This window comes from Pleurodeles waltl, chromosome 8, assembly GCF_031143425.1.
Source record: "Pleurodeles waltl isolate 20211129_DDA chromosome 8, aPleWal1.hap1.20221129, whole genome shotgun sequence".
Taxonomy (NCBI): domain Eukaryota; kingdom Metazoa; phylum Chordata; class Amphibia; order Caudata; family Salamandridae; genus Pleurodeles; species Pleurodeles waltl.
In genome coordinates, this window is record NC_090447.1 from 686,166,479 (window position 1) to 686,180,008 (window position 13,530).

General features: G+C 47.3%; 1 protein-coding gene across 1 annotated transcript in view; it reads right to left on the reverse strand.

The window, feature by feature from the left end:
* POLA1 (DNA polymerase alpha 1, catalytic subunit) overlaps positions 1 to 13,530 on the reverse strand; it is a 1,729,782-nt gene that overhangs the window by 549,183 nt on the left and 1,167,069 nt on the right. The window contains exon 34 of the mRNA XM_069204808.1: positions 7,993 to 8,124. Coding sequence (XP_069060909.1) covers positions 7,993 to 8,124 — 132 coding nt within the window. The remainder of the gene's footprint in view (positions 1 to 7,992; positions 8,125 to 13,530) is intronic.

A 13,530-nucleotide genomic window follows, 5' to 3' on the forward strand; every position in this document is an offset into this window, starting at 1 on the left:
AGCAAGTAAATTGCAAAAGAACAAGAAACAAGTGAAGAACACTTCACTGAATTGCCAATATCTCCGGAAGTCAAAGCTGGACCCAACAACACACAGACAGTACGGGAGTGCCCCCCAACTGTATCAAGTTTAATGGCGCTGCGGCCACTCAGTGGCTAAGATAGAGCAATACCCTGGGTCCTGGTCAGCTCACGTCAGACCAGGAGAAAACCATCTCCCCTAGAGCTGACAAAGGTCGACCTCCGACCAGAGTGCCCCCGTTGTCCTTCAAGTGTTCTCCAAAGAGACTTACCTCCAGCTCCAATGGACTCCGTTGCGCACAGCATCCAAGACCTCCAAAACGCCCTGCACCTGGCCACCCTGGGCCTTGCATCGCAGGTTCTGCTGTGTGCCCCGGGTCCCCAACCCCTTGTGACCTCGACAGCCAAATGGGATCCCCAGGCACCACTTTGAATTTGCAAACCAGCTCCTTTTCCAAGTGGCCCATCCAGGTGGCCCTGTGCCAAGAACTTTGCCAACGCTGCTCCCGCCGGGACCAGAGCTGTCCTGAAGCTCTCCAGCTGGCACAAGGTGCCCACCGACCTCTGTGACCATCCTGCAAAAGAAGAGACTGGTAACTCAACCGTACAATTTTTAATCCATTTTTAAAAGTGACTGCCTATTGATTCCAATGGTGCGTAATTACGCACAGGAAGACTAACTTTGCTAAAACTGTAAAAAGTCATAACAAGAAAAGTACTTAACCTGTCCAAAAGATTTGTCGTAAAAATTATATAAAAGCCTGAATTATTTTTATAAATTCTGGTCTCGAGTTATTCATTGAGTGTGTGTGGTGCATGGTTGGATTTGTGAGTACAGCAAATACTTAGCACATCTCCTGGATTAGCCTGACTGCTTAACCAGCTACCTTAAAATTTAGAGCATTAGGTGGTCTGATGTTTACCCCTGAAAACTACTATGTGGTTGTTCAGACCCTCTGCACAGTGTACTTGGTTTTTGTACACTACATAGAGGGCCAGCCTCCAACACATTCCACTTACTTAGTATATGGTTTAGTCTCCCCTTCGGGCCTTCACTATTTGCTCATTGTTTCTCTATTTCCTATTGCTTCCTATGAATTCTAATGTGTACACAATAGTGTGTTTATTCACCTCCTAGTGGAGTACTGCCTATACAGTATTTTACTATTTGTGTCACTATAATAAAGTACCTTTATTTTTGTAACACTGTGGTTCTTTCATGTTTTCAGTGATGTGACTGTAGTGGTATTGCATAAGCTTTGCATGTCTCCTAGATACGTCCTGGCTGCTCATCCACAGCTACCTCTAGAGAGCCCTGGCTTCCTAGAAACAGTCTTCACCTCACTAATATGGGATACCTGGACCTGGTAGAAGGTGATAATACCATAGGTGCTCATCACACATCAGGCAAGCTTCCTACACTGTAAACCCCAGCAAATGCAGAAAGTCCACCGTAGTCTGGAGGTGGGAAATGACAGCCTAGGGTGAGCCTGCCTTCAACATTCAGTTATCAAGGTAGGGGAAGACTGAAACAACCTCATCTGCCCAGATAAGCTGCGACCACCGCCATCACCTTGGTGAACACCCGAGTGGCGCGGGTAAGGCCAAAGGGGAGCACAGTGAAGTGAAATTGCTTGTGGCCTACCATGAACCACAAGTAACGTCTGTGGGCAGAACAGGAATATGAAGACAAGCGTTCTGCAAGTCAAACGCTAGTCTTTGTCTCTACCAGATAAGGCGTTACCAAAGGTACGTAACTTGTTTATCTGATAGAGACAACCAGCTGCAGATTCCTTATCCGAGAATTAGATACCCAAGCAATTCTAATCCAGGAGGGATGCAAACGGATCTCACCAGTCTTGCACAGAACAAGCAGCAACAAAGAGGAAATAACCAGGTACATGACAGACAGGGCGAGAACAAAACATAAGTTACCCACAGGGCAAAATGACCGACACATCAATACAGGATATGTGAAGTCAGGACTGGAAAGGAAAAGTTTCCATAGGGAACGTGGCATGGCAGCGGCCATGACAAATGGGGCAGTCACAGCTACAGATAACAGCTGCATATTAGAAAGAGTACCATGTCCAATGGACCTGAAGAGCTAGACAGTGAAAAGTGTACAAGCCAAGCAGAAATGGCTGCCCCAGAAGAACCAGGGAAAAATAACTCCAGAACCCAATAGGTTAAAAAAGTCGAAGGGACCAAAAAGGGCCAACACAAAGTGCAGAACTTACATATACAGAAACAACGCAGGGCTTTATAGAAGGGCTAAAGACAAAACACTTGAAGTGGAAATGGAAAACCATAGGGTAAAAGAACCTGATGTCCCCGTGCGTATACAATACAAAGAATGACTTTGAGAAAAGAAACAAAGGGGATGAAGGGACCCATGTCAAACAGCCAAGAAGAAGCAAGAAATGCAGTTGAAATGAAGGCGAAAAAAATCATCCGCTCAAAAAGAGGCCGACAGAACTGTGCAGCACAGAAGCACAGAACTGAAGAATAAAGCAAAGCAATGTAACCATTGGAAGAGGAATCGGACCAGCCAAGGCAACCAGAGAGGAAGACCAGGACAGCAAAGAAAATTAAGACACGTCATAGCAACAGACTCAGCATAGAGCCTCACCACTAAGAGCGAGGAAGTATGACCGTGGCCATGAGGGCACATAAAAATTTGGAGGGTAAGACTAACCGGAGGATGAGACGTTTGTCGGTCTGAGAAATACGGGAGGTCTAAAAGAAAAACACCTAGGGCACAGAAGAAAGACAGTACCACCCTAGGCCATAAAATATGTAAGGCCTGGAAAGGAACTGTAGGACTCAGTGTCTGTAAACAGGTGAACGGGCAGGCAAGAGACATGTGGAGGGAACAACCCCCGAAAGTGTGCACAAAAAAGAGTGGAGCCAACCGACCTGAAAACATCTAAACAACCAGTGACAATGGTTGGGAATACCAACAACGGTGATATAGAGATAGCACACATCTCTGCGATCACAGTGGATAATGATTGAAAGGAGGAAGTACACTAAGAAAGCTGTAGGAAAGCAGGCACAACCCATGGTTGAAACCAATACTATACCGCTCCCGCTGGAATGAGAGGAAACGGTAAAGCATGGCGCGACAAGAACATATGAAATAACTGCAATAGAACACACAATATCCTGCGTGAAAGAAAGACCGAAAGTAAACACTACAGTGGAACTTCAAGCCCGCAGGGAACACGATAGGGTGAAATAGTCAGGTGTGAACCTAAAGGGAACCAGTGGAAATGAGGAAGGGTAACCTTCCAGTGGATAGTACTGTTCCCTTAATTCTAAGGGAAATATTTTTAGTTTTTATTTATTTATTTTTGATTTATATATTATGTTATGTTTTTTTTCTTCTTTTTGTTTTTAGTGAAAAAAGAAACATGGGATAAGGGACTACCCACACCCCCCCTGGACAGGGGGACCTGCAAAAGACATCAATATGGGCCTGCAAGCATAGAAAGACAAGGTGTAACATAGAACCTTAAGAAAAAATGAGGAAATTTCCTTCCGCAGAAGAGTAGGAAGGTAGCGCCAATGGCAGGAATCCTAAAACAAGTTGGGAAAGACGTCGTTTCCGAAGGAGTACAAAAACCTACCCTTACTTGTTAAGAAGAAGGAGGAAAATTTGGCAAATAGCTTACACCAAAAAGCTCAAAAGAGCAAATGTCAAACCCAATCTCTAACCAACAGGGACGATAGGCAATCCGCCTAGGGGAAAATAAGGAAGCAGCAATGTTGTCGGAAATCACAACAAAAAGAGAACCACAATACGTGGTATAAAAAGACCAAGAGGTGGCAGAGGTGACCCACCAATGGGGATGGTCAAATGATAATTAGTGCTCATGGCCATGCCTCAGAAGTAGAGCTGCTGCCCTACATGGCGATACACTGTTGAAATGTAAACAATTTTGAAAGGGTGGGGTGCGAACGCACACCAAAAGCATGCAGAGCACAAGGTCTGAACTTCTAGTCCAATAATCCTTAAAATAGCACAGAGCACCATCAGTACAAGTGCAAAAAACCCAACATGGATTGAAGCATCAACTAAGAATAGGAGTATACTCTGGAGCGAACCAGAGGACTGCAATAAGTGCAAGTAACATGTAACAGGAAAGGGGGGCACAAAACAGAACCCACACCTGGTAGCAACTTGGCAAATCAAGAAGACTTTCAATGGAGTAGACGAGTGGATCCAGAAGAGAACAGTACATCAGTCCCCACCATGGGAATCCCGAAAACAGCACAAGACAATCTGCATGTGCACCAAAAAGAGATTTTCCATCAAATTGCATACCAAGGAGTGCATCCTGCACAGGAGCAGAAAAATAAGGCGGCAACAACGAAGCCCTGCAACGTATGGCAATAGACACTGCCATAAGCCAACCCAGGGAATCGGTAGTATACATGCCAGTGCAAACCGTGATCCGAGCAGCCTGCTGACCATCTCTGATCAAAGGCCTAACAAGCATCCTCAGGGAGAGATGACAAATGCTCCAAGGAGCCCCACACAGCATGTGAGAAGCGAGCCAACACACAGGAGGTGTTAGAGGCGTGTAGGGATGCACTAGAGGAAGCGAACATGCGCCTGCCAGCAAAGTCCAGCTGTCTGGGCTGCCGGTTTAGCGTGGCAGAAAGAATCTGCACCACGTCAGGAATGTCCAAAGCAGTTTGTACCATGAAACTCCAAGGAGTAGGGTGGTGGCGAAGGCATAAGGGATCCTCCTGTGCCGGCCGGTGCCTGTGGGATATAGAACGGTCCACAGAAGAACCAGAGATAGGCTGGTTCCAGACACAGAGAAGGACGTTGTAAAGAGCCTCGCAATAAGGCAGAAGGGGTTCAGTGGAACACTGATCCTGATGAAAATCCAATAATGGGTCCGTAGATAACTGCACCATTGGAAGCTGCAGTTGCAAAAACGGCCGCCACCCGCCTGAACATGTCTGCGAAGGCAGTACTGGCTTCTGTTGCCAATCCAGGTGATAAGAGTAGGCTGGACGCTGTTGAGGAGTCCAGGCCACTTGCAGAGGCCAAGTCAAGCATCCATTCAGAGGATGAACCCAGAAGGGGACCCACAAAGGAAGCCTGAGGATGTGCGGAAGGCTCAGAAGGTGGATCCAGTCCAGCAACTGCATCCATTCCGAACGACGCCGTTCTCGGTGTCGGGGACGATGTCGACCGACATCGAGTGAGGAGAGCTTCCTCAGAAGCGGAGTTGTCCGACTCCAGGGAAATCAGAATGGGAGTGTTGAGCGGAGTCGAATGGGCCAACGGCGCCGTGAGGGGTGTCGAGGCAATAGGATCAGGCTGAGGAGATGGAGGTCGCAAGAGGCCGTGCACCAGCACCGATCTGACTCCGGAGTCGAGAGGATGAAGGCACCAAGGTCTTAACCGCCAGCGAAGACCCCGTCAGAGCACATGTCACCTCCTTAGGGCCCAAAGTCGCTTCAGAGGGACGGGTTGACCCAAAGATGGAATGCAGGGACGTGTAGTAGTCCCGCTTTTAGTCCAGGGTCGCCCCGGCGCCAGGTTACGGCATAAGAGAAGGACTGGACTTGAGTGCGGACTCAACTGGAGGAGAGCGCGAGGGCGGTGACAGCAAAGGGCGTGATGGCATCTGGGAAATCTTACTTGGAGATGTCGATGGAACCATATGTGAACAACTTCTGGAACGCTCCCGGGACCACGAGTAAGAAGATGGACTCTGATGCCGCCGGGAAGATGATTTGTCCGTCTGCCCCACCAGAGGCTTCGTACAATGCTCTCTCAAGAATATGGGCTTCAGACGATGGCAGGCGTCTGCATCATGATGAGAACCCAGACACCACAAACACACCGAATGGGGGTCCGTGACCAACATTTGTCCCGTACAGGATCCACGGGGTTTAAACACAGAAGGCTTATACACTGATTTCAAGAAAAAACACCAGAAAAAATTTGGGAAAAAAGGCCAAAATGGCCAGAGGTACTGCTACACCAGATCCGTGTTGCTGTGCGGAAAAAAAGAAACTGACGTCAGCGCGTTGGAGGAGGGAATATATGGACTCTGCCGACGTCATGATCGGGGATGACATTGCTGCAGAGTCGCATGATGCTCTCTACCGACACGCAGAGGTACTGCTGAGGAAAAGTTTCCAGATCCAGTCTGACGCCTGGGGAGAATTCTAAGATAAGGAATCTGTAGCTAGTTGTCTCTATCAGATGGGTGGCATCAAAGGGCACGTCCATCAATGTAGCCTGGACATCCCTCAAAAAGCCAAATGCCCTCAACCAGGCTTTGTACCTCAGGGTCACTGTCGACTAAACCCCTCTACCCAGTGAGAGTCAGTCGTGTCCAGTCCACAACGGATAGTGAACTTTGCTGTGTTTCTCTTATTGGCAACTGCCAGAGTACAGCATGGGTCTCCTCTGGGACCTGTGGAAGCAGTTGTACAAGTGTATCTCACTGCATGTGGCAATAACGGCCCAAAAGGCAGTGTTCACAGACCGCAATGCTAGGCTGGAGGAAGAAAATAGTCTTCCCAAGGTTATCTAACCTTTTGGATTCCCTATTCAGGGTTGCAGAAAGGAACACACACTGGCAAGTGGAAGCTTGGATGACCAAGTTTTCAGGGAGGGGTGTTGCATCAGATAGCTTGGGTGATGGCGGAGGACAACTGCCATGTTCACAGGAGCCCCTGTGCTGGGTTTGCATCAGGTATCCAGTAGGACATCCTTAAGGGTTTCATTGAAGGGGAGCATGGGTTCAGAGGAGGAAACCCCAGGCACCTGTCAGGAGATTAGTCCTGACTGCCACTGAAGGCAAGTCAAGGTCCAAGACCTCAGGCTGCTCTTCTCACTACCATTGAGTAGAAGCCCCCCTCCTCTGCAGCCATGTTAGGTGGAGAAAGTATACCAGTAACTAGAGAAGTATGAAGTCCACTGGCCTCACCCAAGTATGTATGCCAGTTCATAAGGTCTTGGAGCTGGTATTCTAAAGGGTCCAGCAACCCCCTCCGATTCCTCACAATAACATAGCTTATAAGTAGAGGGCTCAGGATCTGACATAGGAGGCAAGGCTTGGGTCGCCCCCCTCCTCAGACGAGAACCAAGATGCTGACACTCCCTTGTCTTGTCGGCCAACAGAGGAGAAGTCAAAGAATGCTTAGACTTCTTTCTCTTGTTATTGTGCCCGATGTACATGATGGTCCTCAGGACTTGGAGTGGGATGACAACGATGGAGGTCTCGGCAACTGCTCATGGGACTTTCCTCTTGACTGGGACCTCAACTTATGTAGAGTCGAGAGTCGGGCCACCATCAGCTTCAGGGACTGCTCTCTCAAAGCCTCCGGATGCATGGCCTGACACTCAGAGCACGATTTGGGGTCATGTTCGCACTCCAGGCACCAGAGACACACGAGGTGTGGATCTGTCACCGACACTGCCCGATGACATGACCCGCAGAGCTTAAACCCAGCCTTCCCTGATGACATCCTCAATGCACCAGGAGTAATAAACTCCAAAAATATTCGAATAAAGGCCAGTTCAAAAAGTGACTGAGGGGTAGCTCTCTTCAAATCAGTGCTAGCTGGCGTAGAAAAAAACAAGAACATCAGTGCTCCAGTCTGGTGCCTATATAGGACCCCCAAAGTCATTTCTGGTGAGGATGATGCACACAATGGATATGGAGTCGATCAGCATCACCTAACGGCACGCAGGGGTACTGCTCAGAAAATTCTTCGGATCAAGGGGACACCTGGGGGCAATTCATATGCAAGGAATCTGCAACTAGAAGTCTCTATTAGATAAACTAAGTATTCACATAGAACAGCAGCAAACTGAAAAGGTTTCAAGACACCCAAAAAAAAAAACGGGGAATTTTTCAATTATGGACCATTATAATAAACACAAAATTTTTTAAACCATCACAAGAGCGCTGTTCGCTATGGCGATACGTACATTGTAATACTTTTTGATGTGATGTCGGATATCCAAGATTAGCTTGTTTTGCAGCTGAATGATATAGTCCTTGGGAGATGCATCACATCCTGGTTTGCAGCAGCGTTTCAAGCTTGGCTCCATCTGTAAGCCCTACAGATTAAAAAGAATAAGTAAATTAAAGAGGAGCGAACGGATGGACACATGTGATGGTGATGTCCTAAGACATGCAACAAGATGAAAATATACAACTCCAGAAGTGCCCTTTTAAACCTTTTGCATATACACACCATTTTTACTAGCAGCCATTTTAAGGCTCATGACAGATGCGGCTGTCTCACGGATCCCTGTGTAGCAAAGTGAATTCTGCCCATTTAGTCCACAAGAATGTTTCGCATTTAACCACCTGTGTTTTTTTTTCTTCTTCTATGAGTGAGTTTCACTCATGGTAAACGCAAAATAAAAAGCCTTATTCAGGTGTGTCAGCTCCTCTCACCACTCTAGCTCAGGAAGACCCATCGGGATATGAAGGGCACACCTCAGTTCCTTTTGTGTGGCTGTCTGAAGTGAATTCACAAACAACCCAACCGTCATCCTGACCCAGATGTGTATTCCACAGACAGGCAGAGGCACAGGAGGGTTAAGCATGAAAATGCCCACTTTTGCAATTCAAAAATCCTCCTCCCCAAAAGTATTTTTAAATTGTGAGTTCAGAGACCCCAAACACCCATATCTTTATCTGCTCCCAATGGGAAATTACACTTAAAAGATATTTCAAGACAATCCCTATGTTACCGTAATGGAGAGAAAGTCCTTCCAATAGCGAAAACCAAATTTAGCAGTATTTTGATGTCAGGACAAGTAAACCACACCAGTACATGTCCTGCCTCTTAAATGCACTTCACCCTGCCCACGGGGATGCCTTGGGGCCTACCTTAGGGGTGACTTACATGTAGTAAAAGGGACAGTTTAGGCCTGGCAGGTGGGTGCACTTGCCAGGTGGGAATGGCAGTTCAAAACTGCACTCACAGACAGTGCAGTGGCAGGTCTGAGACACATTTACAGGGCTACTCGTGTAGGTGGCTCAATCAGTGCTGCATGCCCATGAGTAGCATTTGATTCACAGACCTGGGTGTACTTTACCAGCAGCTTCCTAATAAATCAAATATGCATTTTAGACAGAGCACATGCATGTTAGCTCTGCGCTCACTTTTCTTTTAAAAGAAAAGGCAAATGTATAGGACCGCATATTTCTAGGGCTGTAGGCCTGATTTTCTTCACCAGGGGACAGTTGTGATACTAGTGGACAGGCTAAACCACTAAGAACATTATTGTCAGCCCTTGTGACCTCCAAAGGGACACATTTTGAGGGGGACTGGATTTTCTCACTCCCTGCACCACACTTTCCCTCTGTTGGGCTCCTGTGCCATTCTCATGTTGGTGGGGACATCTTGTACAGTGCCTCCACCACCAGCCAGCAAAACACTTTTCTCTGGCCACACTCACCAAGTCACCAAACCTTCTGGCCTCTTGAAGGACATTGGGGAGGAGAAGTGAAGTCCAGGTCCTTTCCTCCATCTAGTCATCGGGGGCATAATGTGGCAAGTGGAACTTGCCCAGGAGAAGCCTCATCCTAGTCATGGGGTTCAACTGGAGGTAGAGTCCTTAGTCCATCCTTGTCGGGCATCAAATAACTTCTTCCAGTTGGTCATTCTTCCCACTTCGTTTCCTCCCATGTTCAGGGTCTTCTCACCTGTGTTTCCCTTTTGCTCAGGTTTTAAGACAGGGTAGAATGGTTTACTGGCCAGGCTCCCCTGGTCAGTCCTGTGATCCCTCACTCTCCACCCCTAACCCAGGTGTCCTGCACAGCTTTCTGGGACAATCCAAAATGGTGATTTCAGTTTTTTGGTAAGAGCTCCTCTGGAGCTCAGCTCTGCTCCTGACACCACTGCCTGATCCCTTCCTACCAACCCTCCTGAACTAGCTCCAGAGACATTGGTTCCCTACTTTTTCTATTGGGCCTGGGCTGTGTGAAAAGCCAATTATCAGACACATATTCCCCTGCACCTCTTTTCTTCCCCATGGATCTGGGTCAATCATTGTTAACTATATTTTTTGTGGGAAGCCTTTAATCCCTCTCAGGGGAACAGAGTATTTAACTTGGCCCACTGAGGCAGACAAAGGTCTATTTTCTGATTATGAGCTGAACCAGAGAATTAGTACAAATCCTGAAGTCCCATAAGATGTGGATGTGAGTTACTGGGGACTACAAATTCAATCTCAGTGTTCATGTCTGGTAATTTGCTGAACCCAGTAGATCTAAGTGGAACTAAACAATACTTAGGTCAGATTTCACCAACATGTATAATGCAGTGAAAGCACCACAGATTTTCCAGTAAGCACTATAGACCTATACTGAATACCCACTGAGGTCAGCACCAATCCTTGCAGAGTCACTTCTGAGGTGGGCTACCTGTATGCAGATGCATGGGTGACAGTAGCCTCCCGTGCACAGCCCCTACATAGGTGTGTTCAAGTGTTTCCAGCCCAGTGTCTCTTACCTTAGCTGCTCCTCAGTGGCTTTACCTTAAAAGGGGACATTGCAGTGTCTTGTGCACTACAAAGAGTTCTCTTTGAAGTTTGCCTACTTCAAAGACAGAAATTGGCAAACGTACTGGACCTCTTACACCACAAAGTTAAAACACTTCTGGACTGAGGTCATTCTCCCAGGAAGAAGAGTTGGATGCTGTAGGAGGGGCTGCCACTAAGCCTGTTGCTTTGCTGTGCTGGCCTGCTACGTCTGTCCTTGGAGTGAAAGGGTGGGACTTTGCTTTCTACATCCTGCGTTCCAAGGTTCTCCAAGGGCTTAAGCTGAGCTTGCCTCCTGTTAAGTCTCAGGGCCATCAAAGACTTCACCCACCAGCAAGGGGGCTCTCTTGCTGAGAGTCCTGAGTTGCCAAGTGGTGCCAAATCCAGTTCCAGGGCCCTTGGAAGTGAGCTCTGGTGCAATCAAGAAGAAACTAAGCACATCAACTCCACAGCCTCTTCAGAACTGGCGCTGCTCTCTGACTTCATGCCACTACCTGCACCAGAGTTGTGGTCCCCACTGAGTCCATCGACTGTGACCTGCAACACAGGCCTGATGGCACTGCAGCGCCTCCAAATCCCCATCACAGCATGAGTCCCGACTGCAGTGTCACAGAAATCCATGACATCTGGCTCCTACTCTATTGAAGCACCTGTGGCCAAGAGACGTGATCGCGACACCGCGGAGTCAGCGCTGCACGTCTTGACCTGCTGGATTCGACTCTGCCTTGACGTAAGGAACTAACACCTCGCCATATTGCCTCCTCCATAACATTAAGGAACCGGCACCTCAAATCCCTTGCCTAGCAGTAAGGAACGGACGCCTCACCTCAACAGTAGCAATAAGGAAGAGCCTCATCTCCCCTACTGTGTGCAAAGTCTTAGTTTTCTCATTGTTTTCCAAGGTACTGCACCTGGGGTCCATGTGACTGGCCTGCACTCCCTCGTGAGCGGCATCAGACTGTTGGAAGACACAGTAATAGCCCAAGTTGTAGCTATTGTGTTTCTAAGCTCTATACTAAGATTTAACCCCTTCGCTGCCAGGCCTTTTCCCCCTCCTGTGCCAGGCCTTTTTTTGCCTATTTGGGGCAGTTCGCGCTTAGGCCCTCATAACTTTTTGTCCACATAAGCTAACCAAGCCAAATTTGCGTCCTTTTTTTCCAACATCCTAGGGATTCTAGAGGTACCCAGACTTTGTGGGTTCCCCTGAAGGAGGCCAAGAAATTGGCCAAAATACAGTGAAAATTTCGTTTTTTTCAAAAAAATTGGAAAAAGTGGCTGCAGAAGAAGGCTTGTGGTTTTTCCCCTGAAAATGGCATCAACAAAGGGTTTGCGATGCTACACTCAGCAGCTTCCCAGCTTTCAGGAACAGGCAGACTTGAATCAGAAAACCCAATTTTTCAACACAATTTTGGCATTTTACTGGGGCATACCCCATTTGTGCAATTTTTTGTGCTTTCAGCCTCCTTCCAGTCAGTGACAGGAATGGTCATGAAACCAATGCTGGATCCCAGAAACCTAAACATTTCTGAAAAGTAGACAAAATTCTGAATTCAGCAAGGGGTCATTTGTGTAGATCCTACAAGGGTTTCCTACAGAAAATAACAGCTGAAAAAGAAAAATATTGAAATTGAGGTGAAAAAAACATCAATTTTTCTCTACGTTTTACTCTGTAACTTTTCCCTGCAATGTCAGATTATCGAAAGCAATATACCGTTACGTCTGCTGTACTCCTCTGGTTGCGGGGATATATAGGGTTTGTAGGTTCATCAAGAACCCGAGGAACCCAGAGCCAATAAATGAGCTGCACCCTGCAGTGCGTTTTCATTCTATACCGGGTATACAGCAATTCATTTGCTGAAATATAAGGAGTAAAAAATTGCTATCAAGAAAACCTTTGCATTTCCAAAAAGGGCACAAGATAAGGTGTTGAGGAGCAGTGGTTATTTGCACATCTCTGAATTCCGGGGTGACCATAGTAGCACGTGAATTACAGGGAATTTCTCAAATAGATGTCTTTTTTACACACACTCCTATATTTGGAAGGAAAAAATGTAGAGAAAGACAAGGGGCAATAGTACTTGTTTTGCTAATCTATGTTCCCCCAAGTCTCCCGATAAAAATGGTACCTCACTTGTGTGGGTAGGCCTAGCGCCCGCGACAGGATATGCCCCAAAACACAACGTGGACACATCACAGAAAACAGAGCTGTTTTTAGCAAAGTGACTACCTGTAGATTTTGGCCTCTAGCTCAGCCGCCACCTAGGGAAACCTACCAAACCTGTGCATTTCTGAAAACTAGAGACCTAGGGGAATCCAAGGAGGGGTGACTTGTGTGGCTCGGACCAGGTTCTGTTACCCAGAATCCTTTGCAAACCTCAAAATTTGGCTAAAAAAACACATGTTCCTCACATTTCTGTGGCAGAAAGTTCTGGAATCTGAGAGGAGCCACAAATTTCCTTCCACCCAGCGTTCCCCCACGTCTCCCGATAAAAATGATACCTCACTTGTGTGGGTAGGCCTAGCACCCGCGACAGGATATGCCCCAAAACACAACGTGGACACATCACAGAAAACAGAGCTGTTTTTAGCAAAGTGACTACCTGTAGATTTTGGCCTCTAGCTCAGCCGCCACCTAGGGAAACCTACCAAACCTGTGCATTTCTGAAAACTAGAGACCTAGGGGAATCCAAGGAGGGGTGACTTGTGTGGCTCGGACCAGGTTCTGTTACCCAGAATCCTTTGCAAACCTCAAAATTTGGCTAAAAAAACACATGTTCCTCACATTTCTGTGGCAGAAAGTTCTGGAATCTGAGAGGAGCCACAAATTTCCTTCCACCCAGCGTTCCCCCACGTCTCCCGATAAAAATGATACCTCACTTGTGTGGGTAGGCCTAGCGCCCGCGACAGGATATGCCACAAAACACAACGTGGACACATCACAGAAAACAGAGCTGTTTTTAGCAAAGTGAC